Source organism: Pseudopodoces humilis, chromosome 22 (genome assembly GCF_049639895.1).
Source record: "Pseudopodoces humilis isolate 2021_Gansu_Grassland_sample_001 chromosome 22, ASM4963989v1, whole genome shotgun sequence".
NCBI classification, from domain to species: Eukaryota; Metazoa; Chordata; class Aves; order Passeriformes; family Paridae; genus Pseudopodoces; species Pseudopodoces humilis.
Genome location: NC_142221.1, coordinates 1,687,501 through 1,708,474, shown reverse-complemented (window position 1 = coordinate 1,708,474; position 20,974 = coordinate 1,687,501). Strand labels below are relative to the sequence as shown.

At 56.2% G+C, this 20,974-nt stretch overlaps 1 protein-coding gene across 5 annotated transcripts; it reads right to left on the bottom strand.

The window, feature by feature from the left end:
• Positions 1 to 39: 39 nt before the first annotated feature.
• On the bottom strand, positions 40 to 17,597 carry LHX6 (LIM homeobox 6). Of its 5 annotated transcripts, XR_001331901.2 has the most exons (11): positions 17,523 to 17,597; positions 16,863 to 17,003; positions 16,383 to 16,565; positions 16,185 to 16,306; positions 10,433 to 10,653; positions 8,075 to 8,175; positions 7,894 to 7,989; positions 6,120 to 6,294; positions 5,516 to 5,619; positions 3,049 to 3,730; positions 40 to 2,818 (listed from the first exon to the last, which is right to left on the bottom strand). XR_001331901.2 is itself a non-coding variant. In XM_014258049.2 (10 exons), the coding sequence occupies exons 1-10, from the start codon at positions 17,595 to 17,597 to the stop codon at positions 3,710 to 3,712; spliced, it is 1,239 nt and encodes a 412-aa protein (XP_014113524.2). In that variant the 3' UTR covers positions 3,007 to 3,709. The 5 variants fall into 5 exon arrangements, 4 of the variants coding, with proteins under 4 accessions (XP_014113524.2, XP_087921948.1, XP_014113526.1 ...); XM_014258049.2 differs by lacking the exon at positions 40 to 2,818 and having other exon boundaries at positions 3,007 to 3,730; XM_088065822.1 differs by lacking the exon at positions 40 to 2,818 and having other exon boundaries at positions 3,007 to 3,730; positions 5,524 to 5,619.
• Positions 17,598 to 20,974: the final 3,377 nt, after the last annotated feature.

Below are 20,974 nucleotides of genomic sequence, written 5' to 3'. Positions count from 1 at the left end.
AGAAAGTATTTAAAAATAAAATAAAATGGAATTACATCATTTTCTGGATGTAAGTGCCAGCACTTCTACTTGCATTAACTTTATTTATTACACAAATAAGACATTTACAAAGCACAACATTAAAAGTATGTAACAAAACAGACATTGGTTTTACAAAAAGTGCTTACAATTTTGTTTTACTTTTTTAAAATAAATATTAGTCTTGACTGTCCACTCATTCAGAGAAAAAATTTTTTAACCATTGTAGCCAAGACATGCAGAATTGCAACATGCTACAACAAAATGATTGGCAGATGAAATAAAACTGGTGTTTAGTTGGCATCCTGCAGATAAATCACTGATAGTAGTGCAGGATTGGTTCCCACTCCCTGTCCCAACGAGTGAGTTCTGTAAGCACCTTTAGCTCGGGCATTGGGTTAACCAGCATGAGCCAGAAAAAAATCACTGGTGATAAAACCTGAAACCATCCCACTTCCAGAGCAGAGCTCTGTTAATCACCTTATTAAACTGGAGTGAAGAGCCTTTCACTGGCTGTCTTCAGTGGATTCTGTCTGCGAAAGGGTTTGTAAATAGCAACTGGAAAAGTTTAGTGCGTGGAGTCTGCATTGCTGCACCAGAACCCATCTGGCAATTACTGAATAAACTAAGAAAATGAGAATGACTTTAATTTTATTTTTTTTTTTAATCCACATACAGGAGATGAATGCAAATGACCTGAGATAAGGTTTGGTTCAGTGGCAACAGTCAGTGTGAAATATGTTGTGAAACAATGTATTGAATAAATTAGAAGATTTCTTACATTCTTGGTACAGTTGAGTATTTTCCATACACATAATTAGCTCTAAAACTGCACAAGCTGAATTGCTTCCAGTTTTTGCAAACAATTTGGGCTTAATATAAACAGAGCCTGATTTCTGAATTAGCAAAGCTGCTCCTGGCTACTTATGGGGGGAAGTGCCCCGAGCACAGTCTGTGGTGAGCCCAGGTCCCTGGAGAGAAACACCTACATTCCCTCGGCCCCTGCCTCGCGCTCCGGCCCTGCCGTGTATCGCTTACAAACCCTTGGATTTCCAGGACATTTCACAAGTGGGGTTTTTCTGATCAAGTTGGTATTTAGCAGATAACATATTTCATGGTTTCCCTTTCATTGCATTGCCAAGACAGAAGGGAGAAGACATCAAACCCTTTTCTCCCTCAACAGAAGAGTTGTGGCAATCTCAGAGACTGTGGGATGTCAGGGCAAGTTACAGCCTGAAGTCTCTCCTTCAGTGTCAAATGGGGTAACCACCCATTCCTTTATGGCACTAATTCCACAACTAAATGGTCATTAGGATGTGCAAGCACAAATGGAGAACAAAGTCAGGCCCTGGTGACCCCCCAGCCCCTACAAGCATCTCAAGGCTGGCACAAGGACACAGCAGCCGCCTCAACCTGTGATGACAAACACTCACCAGCAGCCAGCCAATGGAACACTCATCCTTCCCTCATTGCTACCAACAAGGACAAAAAGGACTGCACTGGTGGAGCTGGTGACTGTCCCCTCGCCCAGGGGACGCCTCTGCAGTGGTGGTTCCGGTCGGGTCAGGCGTGCGGGAGCGCCTTGTCACTGGTCACACTCTGGAAACGGTCCCACATCAGGAGGTGACAATAATATTTTGTGGACTTAATTCCCCTCTCTCCTTTCAAATGTTATTTTGAATTGGGAATGGAGCTGCTGGCTGCACTCTGACAGATACTGGCCCAGCTGTCCGAGGTAGTACCATCACTCTGATAATGCACGCACGCAGAGGAGCGCGCGTGCGCGGATTTGTTCCAACCAATATCAACGTGTGCTTGTGCTCAGTTACTCCTCAAACCAAGAGATCTCGGTGGCCACCTCAGCAGACATCCCCATCTCCCATCTCCCCACGCCACTCCCGGAGCGTTCCTCGCCATTTAGCTGGAGCCATATGGCTGGCTGCTGGTGTCACACGGAGCTCAGGGACACGGGCAGGAGGCTCCCCACGTGTGCAGTGTGGGCTGGCCAGAGCAGTGGGATGGTTGCCCACCCGGCCCATGCCATGGATTGATCCAGGATCTCCCAGAGAGGAAAACACGCGTATCTACGGTTCCAGTTCAAAACAAGTTATGTAACGGATGGATTCCCATCTCCTGCTCCTCGGGCACGGTTCAGTCATATCCCTCACTAGCTGTGGCTCAGGGTAGGCTTTCACATTCTTGGGAGAGCAGCCTCACAGACACTTCACAGCAGGACAGACCCATGTGCTTGCGTGGAGAGAGGTTTTGTTACAGACCTGCTCTTGGCTCGGTGCAAACTGAGAAGGGCTGGCAGAGGTCACTTGTTTACTTTTCGTTATTACCATCAATGAAGGATCATTTTCCTGACTTGGGGCCAGACTGCTGAGCACTTCCTTTGCCGTTGCCGTGAGCCCAGCCGTTCTCCCGGGATGCACCCTCATCCCAGGGCCTGGCAGGACCGACAGCCGTACCCAGCAAGGGAGAACAGGAGGGCAGAGGGGATCAGAGCAATGCTGCCAGGCAAAGGAAGACACCATCCCCTTGCTGTCTGCTCGGCTAGCCACGGTTCCTGCTGGCCTTACCGTGGCCTTCACCTCTTTAACTGGTCTCCAGTTTCTACCCAACTCTTTCCACTGACTGAGCTTGAGTCCACAGCAGGGCAGAGCATTTCTACACCTTTATGGCCACCTTCCATTGAGTGTTTCCCAGTCCCAGAGCATGGATTGTCTGAGAGTTTTCTGTAGGTACATTCTGAAATCACCCATTTGTGATCCAATATGACTCCAAGGAAATAATGTAGCTTGATAATAAAGAATGAGAGTAAAAAACTTTTTTTTAAAAAAAAAAGAAGATTTGGCAGATGGCTGTGAGAGGAGAGAGATATTCAGTGTTCTAAGAACAAGTCAGCAATCAAAAACTTCAGGGTGCTAAACCTGGCTCTGCCACCAACCCTCATGGTTCCTCTCAGTTTAGGACATCTCTGCTTCCCCTCCTATAAAACGGGGGGAAAAAACACTAAGATTTACTTACCTTTGAGTGATCAAAGGACATGTGATTCTAAAGCACTTTGAGGAGGAAGAAAAACTGCCTATTTCCAGCTGGCATCATGTTTTCCACTCGGTGGAGTCTCAGCTACCTGCGAGTTTGGCTCGGGAAGGTCTGTCTATGTATCGAGTTGCTGAGCCAAAAAGCCAATTTCAAATTTCGCAGATGCGAGTGGAAAGAAGGAGGGATGTCCAGGAACTGCTTCACTGGTGCAAAAAGAGAATCAGGCCAAACCACGTAAATTCCTCCTTCCTTTGTGTTCAGAGGTGATCACCGACCCCCCTGAGACTCAGTGTGTTCTGGGTTGTTCATATTCCCATGGGTTGGGAGCAAGACTTGCAAGCACAGTAGAGTCACCAGTTTTGACTGTGGCTGGCACTGCCTTGGAGAGACTCACGGTCATTCTACAAAGTCCACAAGAAACAAGTGTAAAATGTAACTCTGCACTCAACACACACATACACAGAGTGTCGCTGGAGAAATCAGAGCGGACGTGAGGTGCTGGTCAATGGAAAGAACTGAGAGTGCTGGGTCTGAGCTTCTCCCGCGGGACTGGTGGCAGCTGCCGAGGGCTGGGCGCTGTGTCAGCGGCTGAGGGGCAGCGCTGCTGGTAGGGCCACGGGCAGGTGAGGAAGAGTCCGCGCAGTCAGTACTGAAAGAGGATGACCTGGAGGAAAAAAGGGAGCGTCAGCGCCTTCCAGAGACAGAGGCCTTTGTGCCACGGCGATGTGCTTGCAGGGAGCAGTGGAGCACACGCACAGGCTCTGCTGCGGCAGCCACTTCCTTGCAGGAAAACCCTCTCTGGAAGCATTCTCTGCCCAGGAGCTGCCAGCCCTGCCCAGGGAAGGAGCTGCCACTGAGGAGCCCAAGTTGGACAGGTCCATGGCAGAGGTGCACCAAACAAAACTGGGCAGCACCCCAAACCCAGCAGTTCATCCATCTGTCCCATGATACAGCAGCTACCAAGAAAGACAAAGACCATGACCCGACAAACCTGACTGTGCACCTCACTCACTGATGAGCACAGGCTCCCCTCAAACACTGCACCTCTCTGCTCTGAGGGTCCAGCACCTCACTCACTGATGAGCACAGACTCCCCTCAAACACTGCACCTCTCTGCTCTGAGGGTCCAGCACCTCACTCACTGATGAGCACAGGCTCCCCTCAAACACTGCACCTCCTGCTCTGAGGGTCCAGCACCTCCCCTGCCTTCGGGCAGGACAAGCAGCTGCTGAGGTGGTCACAGCTCAGTTCTCACCAGCTGCTGCACTGGGCACCCCGAGAGGAGGGTGGGAAACACCCACTCAGCGTTTAATTGTGTTTTGACAGGATCTCAGCTACCTCTGCTTTTAAAATTTTTTGGATGTGGGGAAAAAAAAAAGCTTCAGTTTTCAGGAATTCAACACGCAAGTGGTTGTTTAGAAAAGGAGCTGGTTGGGGGGCAGCTCCGTGTCCTGAGAACCCTGTTCTGCAACAGCTGCAAGCCAGTAATTGCATTTAAATCAGGAGCTGCTTGCTGCAGTGAAGCTTCTCTACATCACCAGGACTGTGTAATATTTTCAGAAAAACTCTGCAGCTTGCTGGGCAGATATGACAAAATGGTAGAATTTATTCTGAAAAGTATCTTGGCTGTGCCCCTGTTTCTGCCCATTGAAACAGAGCTCAATATACTGCTGCACTGGGAAGAGAGAGATCTGAAAAGAGAGGAGCTGAGAACTTCTAACAGTAAAGAGAAAAGCTAAAACCACTCAGAGTTGCCAAAGGCTCGGTGTTCCCTCAAAAGGAAGTCACTGAAATTAGGGTCCTAAATAAAATCCTCCAAACCTAGGCATGTTTGAGAAGTCTTGCCCCCAACAAGCTGTGTGTTAGAACAGATACTGTAAGAGCTGAACAGAAAAATATCAACATGCAATATTGCCAGACATTGTGAAATAACATTCCTACTTCAGATATTGTAACAGCCAGTTATTATTTTTAAGCAACACTGCAATCCACAAGATATTAATCCTTTTTGTTAACTCGTGGAAAACTGGGAAGTTAGCACATGCTGGAGGTCCCTCCTGCTCCATTATTACCAGCCAGTTTCTGTTCACACTGACCACACGTGCAGGTGCCAGAGGAATGGAGCAGGGCAGAGTTCAGGGCACTCAGGAAGGGGAAACCAGGGAGGATTCAGGCAGGAGGATGTGAGAGCCTTCAGGGGATGCAGGCACAGAGTCCCAACACGTCACAACAGCGAGGGGCATCCAGTGGAAAACACAGTGATGCCATTTTGACAACAGTGGGTACATCAACCCAAAACTAAGGGAAGACACATGGGAGGGTGGCAGCTGCCTGAGGTCATGGAGAGGCAGTGATGCTGACAAGAGACGGCAGTGGCAATGATGTTACACACAAATCTTGGCTACAGAGGAGGGTTGGCCCCAGAGCCTGGAACAGGGACTACATTTACCTTCTCACCCCTATTAGATAGTGGTCCTTCCATGTCTGCTTTGAGGTGCACCGGTGGAGCAGTGTAGGGAAGTCTACAGTGCACTTGTCCACACTGTACCTGACCTGTGGATGAGAAGAGGCTTCAGCCTCTGTTACTGCAAACAACACCCACCCTCCATCCGGCATGGATGCTTTCCACCGGGACACGCGGGGAGCAGGAGGTGCCCAGAGCCCTCATGGGCTCAGGAAGGGGAGAAACCTCACAAGAGCCACAGAGCCAAAACCTCTGTGCAGTCACGACCAAAGCCGCCCATCCCTCCCAAATCGTTCACTGGCACTGGGAACTGTCAGAGAAAGCAGCTCTGCTGTCCAGAGCAGGAAGGACACCACAGACCCCACAGGACACACTCACACCTCTTCTGCACGACACAGAGAGCGCTACGGGCAGGTAAAACCCAAGCACTGACTTTCCTGGGGACGTCTTAATCCCAAGGGCAAAATTTATCAAACACGAGGAGCAGCAGCAGCACGGGCACCATCCCCACAGCCGCAGCACCGGGAGGGTTTTGCCATCGCCTCTCCGGGAGCTGCCCCAGCCCTGCCCGAGCCTCGCAGCCTCTTACTTTCGATGTATCCGTGCAGCGTCACCATGCGGGCCCGCTCCGGGCTGCTGAAGGGCGAGTAGTGGATGTCATCGGACAGCGAGGAGGGGATGCGGGACGGGGGCGCTCCCGACGGTGGCACCGTGTGCTGCGGGGTGTGTTTTTTATGGCGGGCTCTGCAGTTTTGAAACCAAACCTGAAACAAAGCAGCGAACGCTGTGACTGCTGAGACACAATGGGTTAAAGTGGGGTCCTCCACCAGGGTCCTTGGATGGATGTTTCTTCGAAGCGGTTGCAATAAAAGGAATGAAATAGAGAAATTTGCACCTCACCAGTTTCCACTTGTTTTACACTCAGCAGAGCAAGAGTGAAGTTGCAAAGCTTTGTCCCTGCAGAGCTTCCCTGCAAATGATGGGAGCTTCTTTCAAGGTCTTATTTAAATGTTAATCTGCAATCCCAGCTCACCCAGACTAAAAGCATAGCTGAGATCAGTTGGGACACAAGCACTGGCAAAGAGAGAAGCAAGAGGAGACAAAAACGAGTAGAAGCTTAAACTAGGGTAAATTGTGACTTCAGGAATGATGAAAACAATATTGTTTTGATCACTTGTGGTTTATCATATTCAAGAACCCCATCAGCAGAACATTAAAGCTGAGAAAGGAGGGTATTGTGGTGGGAAACAACCACAGTCTGTGTGAGCAGCAGGTATGAGATCTCTGATCATATCTCACTGCTGCTAATTAGAGGGGTAGTTAGGGAACGACATCCTAGAGTTAAAACGTGTATGGAAGGGGGTTTTTATGCTAAAGAGGTGATCTGTTTCTAAAGCTTTACTTTTTGAAAGATAGCTGGGAGCAAAAACCTTCTCCAAGACTGAGTGAAGATCAGCTCACCAAGGCAGAGCACACTGGACCACAGAGAAAGAAACCATCATAAGCATTTGACAAATTGTTTCCTGTTCTAAGCGCCTTTAAAAAACATCCACATAAAAAATCACCTGGTGTGCAGCCTGCTTGATCTTTAGCTAAATGAAGAATCTCAGTAACAGAGACTCGAGCCAGATTTTCACACACAAAATTTAAATGTCATTGGCAAAACAATCTTGGATGAAAGCTCCAGATTTATTTTAATCACTCGTGTTTTTATTGTATGCAGAAAGTATGTGAGCAGAACGTTAAAGTGATGACTGTAAATGTCACTACGAGCCAAAGCTGGGCTGTCTGTGAGCTGGGAGTTGCAGAAGGGACTTTTCTCAGTCCCTACGGCAGCACTCGCACTCCCCTCCCAGATCAGGCATGGGGACTTCCCTGCCCCTGTGTCCCCTGGGGCTGCAAAACCCCTTTTTCTTTAGACTTCTCCATCCCAATGCTTCCTGCCGCTGGTGAACTTTTCCTGCTCGTGGCAGGGACGGCTGCCGGGGAAGCTCCCACACTCCCTGTCAGCGGCTGGGACCGAGCACAGCGCTCCAGGACCTCATGCTAGCGGCAGCTTTCCCACCCAGTGATTTATTGCGAATGGCTGGGGCTGTTGGGGTTTTGATTCATTGCATCGTAAGAGGGAAAAACAAATAGAAAACCCACGAGCGAGACAGAGAAAGAACAGTGCTGGCATCGCTGCGGGAGCAGAGGAGCCGACGCGCAGGGGAGGCAGCACGAAGCTGCTGATGCTGCAAGTCCTGGGCTGAGGAGCCACGGGCTGTGAGCCCTGTCTGGTGCCAGCCTCCAGGTGCCCCCTCCCTGCCCTGCTTGGGGCTGCTCGGCCCATGGTGGCCACCCCTGCCCGTCCCTGTCCTCACCTGAATGACTCTCCGGCTCAGCCCCGTCATGTCCGCCAGCTTCTGGAGCGTTTGTGCGTCGGGGTTGTTGTCCTGAGCAAACTGTGCCTGCATGACCTGTGCACAGAGGAGAGGAGAGAGGGGCTCGGCATCAGCCTGCGGAGTCACGGCCCCTCCAGCCCCGCTGGCCCTCCTGCCCTACCTGCAGCTGCTCGGCGGTGAAGGAGGTGCGGGCTCTCTTGGCTGGTTTCGGCTGGCTGTCCTGCTCCGAGGGCACAGCCCCCTCCAGCGTGATCCCATTGCCTGCAGGACAGAAACCCTGTGAGTGCCGCCTGCCCCAGCACGTGCAGCAGCTGCTCACCTGGGGGACACCACACCTGGTGGCATCACAGCGTGGGACACCCAGAGCATGCCCTCAGCCGAGAGACAACAGCCCTGGCATCACAGCCTGCAATAATGCAGTGGGGTTAGCGCTTGCAAAAGCAGCACAGACACCCAGAGCATCCCCTGCTGCCGTGGGAGCAGAAAGAGTGGAGCCAGCACCGCCACTCAGGAGCTGCCCTGGGCCCCTCCACACACAGGGAAGGAGAAACAACCGTTCCCCAAGAGTTTACTGTGGCATTAAGAAAAATGCAGCAAGTGGTGGATGCCACAGGGAATAAGGTGAGACAGCAGCAGGAGGAGGGTCAAGGTGCTGTGTGAGGGCACTGATGTCCCTCTGGGCCTGACTCGCGGTCACCACTTGGCCACATTCTCCAGGGAGTGGCTTGGAAAGGACCCTGTCTCTGCCAGGCTCACCAGCATCCATCACTCCTGTCCCTTGCTGCTCCCTGTGACCCTGTGAGCGCTGCCTCCGTCAGTCCTTTCATTTGCTCAGAGCATTTCAGTGGGCTCTTTGCTCCTGTCCCCAGCCCTGAATTGTCCCAGCACCCCGACCCAGCTCTTCCTCCTGCATCCCAGAGCAGCAGCAGCAGCAGCAGCACCGTGCCCATGGCCTTGGGGTGGCGATGCTCTGAGCAGCAGCCACGCCAAGGGGGGCACTCCAGGGGGGCACCGACCTCCCCCTTACCCAGCGCAGTCGGGGCAAGCCCAGCCATGCTCACGCTGCCATGCAGCCTCCAGAGGGGGGGTGGCCAGAGCCCCTGTCCTCCCCAGGACCCTGCTGCAGCCCGTGGCACGCCTGGCTGCTCCTGGCACTGCTGAGGGATGGCTGAGGGAGGGCAGCTGAGCAGGGCTGGCGCTCGCCTCGCTCCCAGGATGCGCCTGCACGGCCCGGCCATCGCTCCACAAGCTGGACCAGGCTGTGATTGTCTTGGCTTGAGTTGAAGGACTTTCTCATATAGTTTGACTTGTTCTTTTCGGATGATGAATGGGACTCTGACTTCAGCAACATCTGTTTATTTTTCTTGTATGTAAAACCTCATGTGCAGAAGAAATTGCTGGGTAATTACTAGAGGGGGGAGCGTGGCCCTCCAACTCCACAGCGACTACAGCTCTCCAAAGTGATCCCACCCCCTTCTCAAAACCCCTTGGACACAGGTAGTGTCACCTGACACTCACCAGATGCCCCAGCAGTGCCCAACACTGGTGCTCAGCCCACACCAGCAGGTTGTTCTGAGCAGCAGCAGCAGCAAACCCCCCACCCCAGCCCCCATCTGGGGCAACAGCTCTGCAGGACTCCCCGCTGCCAGACCCTGCTGTCCTCACACCCTTCTGCTCCCCCAGGACACGTGGCTTCTCCCCCTCCATCCTTGCTCCCCATCACCTCCCTCAGGCCCCCACAGCAGCTGACCATATGGACCAACACGCCGTGAGCCACGTCCCGAGCCGGGACCCTCCCGCCCAACTGGGCACTCTGCTTTCGTCCTCTTACTCAAACACAGTAAGTAGAAACACATTATTTTCCTGTCAGGTTGTTAATGGTTTCCACATGCTGCATGGGTCAGGACATGGCGTGTCACTCCCTGTGCCCACCATGTGCTGAAGTACTTTCCACCACAGGACAGGCCCTGGCACTGCCCGGCCTACCTGCACACCACTCTGGACTAACCCCACTAATTTGTTCCTCTGAGCATCTCTCTGGGCACTGCCATGCAGGAGGATGGGAAGGGACAGGAGCCTCAGGGCTGCGTGACCTCGCTGTCACAGCGCAGGCTGGCTGGCCATGGCGCTGTCCAGCTGGGAGCGGCACGACCCCAGATGGGCAGGGCGGCTGGAAAATGATGGCAAGGTTTTGTCCAATCGCCAGTCCCACCTTCTACATTTATGACTCACAGCCTCAAGATCCCAGCGGCTTCCTCACGCTCCGCACTCCAGGCTGTGCAGGACCAGGCATCGCCTGCGGCACACAGGCCTGCCTCGAGCCGCAGGTGCTGCCAGCACATCGGCCACCCCACGAGCACCCTGCCAGCCCAGGGCCTTGTGCTCAATCCCCCCCCAGAGCCACCCATCACCCCTTTTTGGCAACGATAGAACCGACCCCAACACCCTGTGCTAAGGCTCAGCGCAGGGCACAGTGACACCCGCACGGGGCGAGGCCGTGACCGCTGGCGCTCCGTACCGTTCTCTGCCGCTCGCTTGAGGTTCTCTATCATGGTGTCGTAGTGGATCCGGCACAGCACCTTCTCCTCCACCAGGCCGAACTCCTCGCCGGTGGAGAGCTGCCGCTTGCAGGAGAAGCAGGCGAAGCAGGCGAGGTGGTAGGCGTTGCCCCGCGCCCGCCGCACCCAGTCGCTGGCGTAGATCTGCCTGCCACAGCGGGCACACTTCGTACCGAACCGGCTGCGGAGGAGAAGAGGCAGGTGAGGGCAGGCAGGGAAGGGTGAGGGCAGGAAAGGTGAGGGCAGGCAGGGGAAGGCAGGCAGGGGAAAGGCAGCACGATGCCAGGGTGCAGGCACTGCTGCCGGCCCCGTGGCTCACCCCGAGCGCCCCAGCTCCCACAAAAGCATGCACGGAGAGATGCGATGGAGCCGCCCCAGCGGCGCCTTTGCCGTGGCAGTGGCAGCAGTGTGGGCAGCAGTGGGGTGTAACTCACTGCAGCCCTGCGGAGCCAGACACGGCTGAGGGGCTGAGGTGACGCAGCGCCGTGAATCAGCTTCCGAGCCCGTGGGTTTTTTATTTTGATAACAGCCAGTGTGACACTCGGATGGAAACTGTGTCAGAGCTGGTTCTCTCCCGCTGCCATAAATCAAACCATGTGTGCTCTCCTCACACGTACAGGCGCACACATCTGCTTTTTCCCCCGTGGAGGAGGTCTCCTCACTGTGAGAGGATGATGACTGTGCTGGAGTGAGCTGTGCTGGAAGGTAGCTCAGCACAGTGAAGAGGCAACAAGACAGCCGGGATCCCCTCCCCAGGTGTTTGTGTGAAAACCTCCATTTCTGTCAGGATGCTGATGGTCAAGGGCAGATGATTCACAAGGGAGCAGCAGGTGTGGCCCCCTGAACACCCAGGTCAGTGTCTGACATGAGGTGCCAGCCTTGGCCTTGGTTTGGTACCTGCATTTCAGCATTACTGCTGCTTAAAATAATAAACGCAATGAGCAGCAGCGAGAGCGTCAGGAGAGAAGGGAGCATCTCCTCTCCCACACCAGAGGTGGTACTGGCTCCAACACAATCACTGCACTTCCTCACACAGCCCCAGCACTGCCACTGCCACCTCAAGCTCCCAAGGGCTCCTGCCAGCCCCTCACCACAGTGGGAAGCAGAGCCACTGGCAGCGCTGCCCGAGCAGCTCCAGCATCTCTCAGAGCGGGCACAAAACAGCGACAAGAAACAGCCACAGCAAGCGACAGGAGAGACCCCGCACCACAAACCCTTCGGTTTGAGCAGCCCTGGGCTCTGTGGACAGGCAGAGACAGAGCCCAGGCCAGGCCACCAGGGCCAGTGTGCTGCCTGTGCCCGACCCCACACCGAGGAGCTGCTGCCCACCGTGGGCCCAGCAAGATGTGGAAATACTGTCCTGTGCTGGGATTACTAATAGCAAAACTATTTGGGAGGAAAAGAAGGGTCTAAATTTTTCAGCCTGACCATTGCTGACCAAAAAAGAAGAAAAAAAAGAGGACATTTCTGTGCTGAAATTATACAGAGACTTAGCTAAGAGACTTCACTAATTTACTTCAGATGGGAACATTGTAAACTGACTTTGTGCCAGCTCGTTTATATAAACGCACAAACAAAAGAACTGTATTAATTTTTTATTTAGAAATAAAGATCATTCCTGTAAATTGAATTACTTTGAACAATGTGCTATGTAAACAGTCGTACTTGCTGAGCAGTATCAAGCGAGGGGCAGGCGTACGGAGCTAATGGCACGTGGTGATCACCGCTCCCAGCTCGAACCCCAGCCCAGGCAGGGGGAGCACAGCACCGGCATGGGGAAACTGAGGCACAAGCACCACACAGAAAAGGCCAAACATCCCCATCACACATCAGCTGGGATGTGGGGGAGGCACCCAGCTATCTCCTGAGGACCAGGTGGGACCCCCAGGTTGGCAGCAGTGCCCAGGGAGCCGGACAGGGTTTGCTGAAAGGCGCGGGGCCTCGTGAGGCCGTGGCAGCAGCACAGGCAGAGGCTGCTGCTGCTGTCCCTGCAGAGCCATGGCATGAGCAGAACCCAGACAGAGGCTGAGGCAGCAACGCAGGCACAGGGCTGCATGCACAGCCTGCGGCACCAGCAGCCACTGACGCTGCGCCTGCGGCTCTCGGCCAACTCCCGTCTGCGGCACCGCTGCAGCGATCAGAGACAGAGCCAGGGCCAGGCACCAGCACCCACTGTCACCCAACAGAGACTCACTGCAGGGACAGCCACCGTGGCACCACCACTGTCAGGGACACAGGAACGGGGAGAGAAATGCCTGCAAGAAATCTGCCCCCACCCATCACAGCTCAAACACAACACGGGAGTTTGTGCTCACTGGGCTCGCAGGGCAGGGAGAGCCCAAAGAGCCCCATCTGCTCGGGGCAGTAGAGCACCAGGAGAGGGACTCCACAGAGGGGCTGTGGCCTGCCTGGCACATCCCTGGACAGGGATGGGAATAGGGACAGGGCCACACTGCAGCAAGAGACACAGAGCCAGACGATTTGTCCAAGCCCAGAACTGTGGCACCAGCTGGAGCATCACCAAACGCTACCAGAGCCGTGGGCTCCTGCCCTGCATACATGGTTTGTGGTCAAATGAGCAGATGCTCTCCCCAAAGGTTAACTCTGGGAGATGGAAACTGACAACGTTACCAGCAAAGACTCATCTCATAGAGACTCATTCCAGGGAGACTCATCCCAGGAAGACTCATCCCACCTCCCACAGGGGCGGCCGCATCATCTGGGGTGCGGGAAGAGCAGAGGTGGGAGGATGCCCTGGTGCATCCTGTCTCTCCCATGTCGCTTGTACCCGGGTGCTGCAGCTCCCTCAGCCCTCCTGTCCATCCCTGCCTGTGGGGACAGCACAAGGGGCACCCAGCCTCAGGGCCATGCACAGCTCCAAACATTCCTGTCCCCTCCTGGGTCCTGTAGGAACCTCTGACACAGCCCTCAGAGTCAGCTGCAGCTCACATCTCCCCAGCCTCACCGCAGAGCAGCAGCAGTGCCTCAGTGAGGACCTTCACTCTGCACTGTGCCTGAGCAGGAGCATCATCCCAGAGGGACATAACGGCGAGGGGTGAAGGCAACCTGAGCCACAGCCAGGCCAGTGACCCCAAGGTCACCTGCCTGCAGACTGCTACCGAGGACACAGCAGGAATCATACCGGGATCATGCTGGACCTCCGGGCGGCCGGAGCCGTGGGAGCTTGGCTGTGAGCAGCCCTTGCATGGCCCGGGAACACAGTGTTCTGCTCAATGAGCTCCAATTTTAATTTGGTTCTCCTTGAAGCGCTGGAGCCTTAGATGCCAAATGTAATTATTTGACAAGACACAGGAAACAGCAGCATTTGCTTAAAAATACGCACAAGGCCATGGAGTCACGGCAGAGCCAGCACCTACGCAGCTCCTCATGGGGACAGAGCAGGGACACCTGGACAGATCAGGCCTGACCACAGTCCCTGTGGGCAGTGGGGCTGTGACATGACAGCCCCGAGCCTGACAGCCTTCATCCTCAGCATCCCCCAACACCCCCAGTGTGAGGGGAATCAGCGCTGCAGCAACAGAGCATCCGTGTAAGCCATGCAGAGCATCTCACTGCCCCTTCCGTCTGCCTTGGCTCCAAGGACCACTTGCATTAGGATGAGGTTTCTCTTTTGCTTTAAAAAAAACCCCACATATTTAATCTGCCTCAAATAATAAATAAAATTTTCCAAATCCATCGTGTTTGGATCCCGAGGATCGTGTTTACCCCGTGCCACGCACCGGCTTCCGCTGGCTGGAGTCAACAAGGTGCCAGCCAGGATGCTCCCAGGGCTGGGTGGGTGCAGGAGGGGGCCGAGAGAGTGAACGAAGAGGGGAGTTCGCCAGGAGCAGCAGAAGGGATCCCAGCCCTGTTGAGAGGCTCCCGCCGCACACCGGCACCGACGGCGGTGGCTCACCCCGGCGGGTTCTGCCGCGGGAGGCGGCGGGAGCGACCCCCGCCCGTCCCCCGAGCAGCGCACCGGGGCCGGCCCGGGGTTCGGCCGGGGGCCGCGGCGATCCCCGCGGGGCCGGGGGGAGCGAGGCAGCTCCGCACCCGCCGGGCCCCGAGCGCCGCCGCTGCAGCCGCTCAGAGATTCACCAAAATCAAATTTAAAAAATATCTCCAAAAATCTCTCCCCACCTTTCTTTGCAAAAGACAAGTGCGGAGCGCGGGCTGGGAGGCCCCGCTGTCCCCGAACGGGTGCCGCAGGAACCGGGAGCGTCCTGCGGCGGCTTCCGCGATTTTCGTTTTATTTCCCTTGGCCCCGCCGGCACCGGAGCGCAGAGCCCGGCTGCTCCCAACGGGGTCGGGGCTTCTCGGACGGGGAGTCGCGAAACAGATTTTTTTAAACACTGTTATTTGCTATATTTGCTCGAAGGTCATTTCGAGATCCCGGCGCTACTTTAAAATCGCCTTTGGAAAGATCCGCTCTTAAAAACAAACCACAAATAAACCAAAGATCAACGGCACCGGAACGGTGATAATTGAATGAAAACGCTAAAATCGCCCCAAAATAGCACCGCGGCCCCGGGACCCCCTTGTGCCGTTCTGTGTAGAGTGGGGAAAATTTCGCTGAAATCACCGAAAATTGCGGTTTGAAAATAATAACAATAATAACGATAATAATAATAGTAATAACAACAACAAAAACCACCACAGGGCAGGACGCAGAGCACCGCAGCCTCGGGACTGACCCGGTTCTCAGAGCCCCGCACCCGCCTCCGTGAGCCCCGCACTCCCGGTGGCACCGCACCGAACCCGGCGGGGGCAGGGGCTGAGCTGCGGAAAATCGGGTAATCGCAAACCCTTTAATAAAAAACATCGGAGGAATCTCTGAGGTTTCCCCCCGAGCTCCCCTGCCCGCTGTCGTCGGGCAGCCCCGAGCTCTGCCGCGGCCGGAGGATGCTCTGAGCCCCCCGCGCCTCGCCAGGGTCATTCCCATTTCCTGCCCGCCATTCCCTTTCCTCCCGGGTCAAACAGCATTCCCTCATCCTGGTAGGATGGGGAAAGTCAGAGCGGGGCTTCCAATGTTTAGTTAAAGCCCGGCAAGGAGCTCAAAATACTCAGTCCCCTCGGGAGAGTCAAATTGGGGGGAAATTCGTGGTTCAAGGTTCAGAACAGAAAGACTGTCGAAGCCAGAACATCCTCCCCTCGGGACAGGCTGCACCGGGTGTGCGGGTCGGGACCGAGCCCCGGGTTCGGACCGAGCCCCGGGGCCGCAGCCGCTGCCCGTCGTTCGTTTCCGTTCCGTAACACTCTCCCGCCGCGGACGCTCCGGTCATCGCGGGCCCACAGAGCTGACAGGGGTTTCCCGAAAGCCGCTGGGCACCGCAGGCTGCCAGCACCTATTTACCCTTCGGCAGGAGCCGGGACGAGGCCGTTTGAGTCCCGTTTCCCCGCCGCAGGACCATGCCCGCCACGCCGCACCCCCGGCGCCGGGCGCTGTCGCCGCCGAGCCGGGAGGAGCAGGAGCTCGGGACGGCCCGCACAGCCCGGCCAGAAGGCAGCAATCCCTCTGGGCGGTTGTGCAGCTGCACCCAAAATTCCCTTCTTTCCTTTCTCCCCGTTTCCCGAGGGTCGTCTCCCACCCGGCTGCTCCAGGGAGCCCGGCGAGTTTTCCAAACCTTCCCCACGGCAGCTCCGGAGCGGCCCCGACCCCGCGGCGGCCGGCGAGGGCTGAGCCCCTCGGAGCGGCCTCGGCCCGGTCCCTACCTGAAGTAGTCCATCTTGCAGAAGATCTCCTTGTTCTTGATGTAGCAGCTGTGCTGCTGGCGCAGCGAGGTGCGGCACACGGAGCACTCCAGGCACCGGACGTGCCAGATGAGGTTGTTCACCTGCGGCAGAGAAAGGGCTGAGACCCGGGGCCACCCGCCGCCCCCCGCCGCCCCCGCCGCCCTCCGCCCCGCTCACCTTCAGCAGGTACCGGTCGAGGATCTCCAGCCCGCAGCTGGAGCAGACGTTTTTGCCGGCCGACGGCGTGGAGGAGGAGGAGGATGGCGGGGAGCAGACGGACGGCGTGGAAGGGGTGCTGGGCGCTGAGCGGGCGTCCTCCTTCTCCAGGGCTCCAGGCAGAGGCTCCCCGTCGGGCTGCGACTGCGGGCAGAGCCGCCGCGGGGCCGTCAGCCGGGCCCCCGCCGTTCCCCGCAGCACCCAAGCGCAGAGTCCCGCCGGGTCCCCGCGGTCCTCGGCATACCGGGCCCGGCGAGCACGCACAAACCCCCGACATCCCCGGCGGGACCCGGTAATCCCCGGTCCGACGCGTGCCCACAGCCCCCGGCCCAGCGGATCCCGGCGGGTCCCCACAGCTCCCGGCACCCCCGGCCCATTGCGGCCCCGCATTCCCGGCCCGGCGGGTCCCGGCTGGAACCCGCAACCCCCGGCCCCGCTTACCATGGCTCGGGAGTGCGGGTCGAGACAGCGGGAGCTCCCCTTGGGCAGCGGCTCCGGCGGCATCACCTTGATGGAGAGAGCGGGAGAGGAAGGCTGCGGCTCCATGCGCCGGGCGAGCGCGGGGCACCCTATATAAACCGCCTCAAAACAATAAATAAGAACTTTCTAGTGGCCATTTAAATCCTTTGCAACAAAAGCTGCGTCTCTTTAATGAAGCAATTTGAATGTGGATTGAATTCTCCCCCTGCCTGCACTTAACCCGGGCCTCTTGAAGTAATCGCTCGGTTCCCATGCGAGCCAAGGCGCTGAAAAACCCCCCAAACTACCTGCAATTAGAAATTGCCGTAAATGCCCGAGATAAGAGGTACCAGAGTGTCAATTCCGGCTGTCAATCAGGGAATCCATCAGGCCACCCAAAGAATTGCAAATTTGATTTTTTTAATGGTAGTAATTAAAAATCGAAATTCTTCCCCCTCTCCCTCCGCCGAGCACAAAACGCCCCAGAAAACGCCGGGATGGAAAAATCCACCCCTCTGGCGCGGGAGGCAGCGAGCGGCCCCGGCCCCGGCCCGGCCCCAGCCCCGGTACCGGCCGCCGCGGGGAGCCCGGCCCCGCTCCAGCCCCGCTCCCGGCCCCGACGGCAGCGGCGGCAGCGCTCACCTTGCCCGCCTGGGCGCCGGCCGGGGCGCGGCGGGCCGGGCCCCGGGGGGGGCCGCCCCCCTGGCTCCGGTGCATGGGGCGGGCGCGCCCCGCCCCGCCCGCCGCCGCCGCGCCCCGTGCCCGCGGGCGGCGCGTCCCGCGGCCGCGGCAGGAAGGGCGGGGAGCCGGGCGGGGAACCGCGCCGGCCCCGCTCCCCCGCCGGGGGCGGCCGCGGGCCGGGCAGGAAGCGGCGCCCCCCCGCCGCGCCCCGGGGGCCGCCCGCCCCGCCGGGCCCCGCTTCCTGCGGCGGCGGGCCCGGCGGCGGGCCCGCCCGCGGGAGCGGCGGGGAGGGGGCAGCCCGGTCCGACTCGTCCCGGTCCTCCCCCGCCGCTGCCCGCCCCGACGGGGCGCACGGTCCGGGCCGGCCCCGCAGCCCCCCTCCGATCGCGGCAGCGGGGATCGCGCCCACCGCCGCGGCGTCTGGCCGCCCGCCGCTGCCCGGGCTTCATTAGTAACCTGATAATTCCCCAGCAAAGCCCCGGCAGCGGTGCCACCGCCGGGTAATTGCAGGACGGTAACGTGAGCTGATGGCGGCCGGGGATGGATCCTCGCCGTTATTGATTGTGACAGCTAAATTGTTAACCGAGAGGGAAATCAGATGAAAGCCATTTTAGAATAAATACAAGGCATTAGGTTTAAACATCGAGGTTGCAGGAAAGCCCGAGAAACCCCCAGGAAACGGAGCCCAAGGCCTGCCAGCTTGTCCTCCCCTGTCCCCAGCTCCACAGAGGCCGAGTGCGGGGGGACACGGACAAGTGCAGAGGCGAGCTGCTGAGAAAGAACAATTTAAACCCTTCGTTCTCACTGGTGGGGTCTGAATTAGCTCTGGCTGCTCCAGAAGAAACACGTAGGAGTTTTCGTGGACGCAGCCATGAAAGCTGTCTGTCCCCCTATGCAGCACCGGCCGAGGCAGGGCCCGTGTGGGGTTTATTTGTATCCCTGAATGATGCTGGGCTTGGCAGCCACGGCTCAGCACCACGGGCCAGCACCGCACAGCCAAGCAGACGCTTGCACCGCTCTCACGATTACAGACCAGCCTCTCCAGACCCTGCAAAGGCAGAACAGTCTCAGGGTGACTCCAGCCCAGCTTCTGCCCTTCTCAGCCTTAGGAGTAAGTCTTGGCTCTGCAGGGTCTCCTGCTCTCACTGCCTGCTTAGAGCAGACAGATCTCACACGTGCCTCTTGCACCAGGAACAGGGCCTGGCAGCGACTGGGGAACGCAAAGCACTGGAGCTAACAGGTATCAGCACTGAGCCCATCCTGTTCTCAGCCCCATGTGTTCCCTCCACCACTGCTGGAGTTTGTACAAGGCAGCAACAAGGTGGCAGCGTGTCAAGCAGCAGCTCGGCCTGAATCCCAGAGTTTGGGGTTGGGAATGTTCTGTGCTCCCTGAGTGAAGAGTCCATGCCTGTCCCAAGTGAGGGACTGTCACCACAGGCAGAATGGTTCAAATACCATGGAAAAACCCACAACTGTGGCCATGGTGAACTATGGGGAATAAAACAGAGAGTACAACAGAACTGATAAAGGAGCCAAATATCTAAGGCCTGATTGAACAGAAACCATGGGAGATTGTTACCAAAAATAGAACCCTATGTAAGTGCCAAACAAGTAAAACCCTATATAAACACCTTGTATACTCAATGAAATTGGCTTCTGATCTTGCCTCGGATGTCCCCATCTCTCAATCGCCGATGGTGAACATCACCCTCAGTAACCCACCTTGCTCCCATGGATTTGCTGGTAAATACAGGGGAAGCAAGGAACCTCCTCAGAGGACAGGAGTGTAGGCTGGAGGCAAGAAACAGCCCAATTCCTCTTCACAGGTGGGCACTGAGCCCAGCTCTCCTTCCCACCACCAGCTGCCAACCTCCCTACTCACGGCTCCCGCGCCAGCCGCAGCGACGCCGCGCTCCCCGGTGCTCTTCAAACCTCTTTTACGATGGTTTTATGCAAAGTCCCAGGGTCGATGCTCATGAAAAAACCCATTTCTGAGCATTTCCCTCCTCCCAGCTCCAGGGTTAGGCTGTGCTCTCAGCGCAGGGAAGCCGCAGCGTTCCTGAGAAGCGCAGGCAGCAGCAGCGCCTGCCAGGCCGGCGGCAGCAGGAATGACCAACACGAGCACCAACCTGCAATAAAGCTCCCCCAGGTCTGAGTCTGGCCGAGCGACAGACAAGGCACTTCTGTTAGCGACCACGGCAGTGCAAAGAAATAATTAAAAAAAAAAGACTGATGCTATTGTGCCCTGGTTCTGTCAGTGGACTTCGGCTGATGCCAAGCATTTACCACCCTCACTCACTTCCTGCTTGCCACCCTCGGCTTTCCTGGAGGAAAACATGCATTTTAAATGTTTATTTAGAGCTTAAGAATTTCAACAAATTGTATTCAAATACAAATAAATATCAAAGTATGCTTCTGATGGGAGCACAGGCACACACCCATTTGAAACCAGGTATCTCCTGAACTCGTAACGGGAACAGAATTCAGAGCTGTTCTAAACAACACGGATACAGACCCAGAAAGCTACAAACGTTAAGAGCACGCAGGAACAAACACAGGCTGTTCACAGGAATGCAAACGGCTGTCACTGACATTCAGAAGGGTACAAACTCCCAAGAATACTACTTTTCCCTCTACTCAGGTATCCAAAAACTAGGAAACAAACATTAACAGCACAAGACCTACTTTAGAACAATTGAGGCTTTCAATAATCCTCCGCCACAGACAGGCACGGCTCCGTTCCAGGTGCTCGCTTCGGCAGCAGGAAGCCAGCTCTGCCTGAAGGGAGGTGTGCTGCTGCTGCTGCTGCAGGAATACAAACCTCCCTGGGCTGTGCCACTGAGCAACTCCTGCCTGCACAAACCGGGGCTCTTCCCAAATTGTTTTCCTCCTCCTGTTTGAGACCACCATTAACCAGTTTGGGGGAACAGCTCAAGAGTGACCGATGAGGTCTGACAGGACTGGGGAGGGAAAATCAGAGCAGTGTCACCTGGACCCGAGCACGTGAGCTCTCTGACATCCCCCTGGCACATGCAGTCACTGCACTGCGTGCACAAAGGAGAAAATGCTGCCAGAAAATGTTTTTTCCTCAGCTTTCTGTTTTACAGTGGTGCCACCTCACACCACGTGGCAGCTGACCACCTCTACCAGCTCATGGAAAGCAAAGCTGGGCAGGACAGGGGGGAAAAACCAAGTTCATGGCTTGGCACATTCTCAGAGGCTGCAGTTACATCTGGCTCATGAGGAGCTGCCACCATCAGGAATCACTGAACAGAAATGCCAAAGCTCAGGGCACAGCACAGATCTCAGTGGTGTGTAAATGCACTAATTCCTACATGCAGGCACACACCTACAGCCTAAATGACACTGAAAATACCTGTGCTGTGTCATTACCATGTCATAAAGTAACCTTG

Excerpts from the sequence above, each read along its gene's own strand:
- LHX6 (XM_088065822.1), bottom strand. The coding sequence starts at position 17,597 with ATGCACCGGAGCCAGGGGGGCGGCCCCCCCCGGGGCCCGGCCCGCCGC. Across the intron at positions 7,990-8,074 it reads TCACCGCCGAGCAGCTGCAG|GTCATGCAGGCACAGTTTGC; the intron begins GTAGGGCAGGAG and ends CTCTGTGCACAG. Across the intron at positions 5,620-6,119 it reads GCTGCACGGATACATCGAAA|GTCAGGTACAGTGTGGACAA; the intron begins GTAAGAGGCTGC and ends TCTCATCCACAG.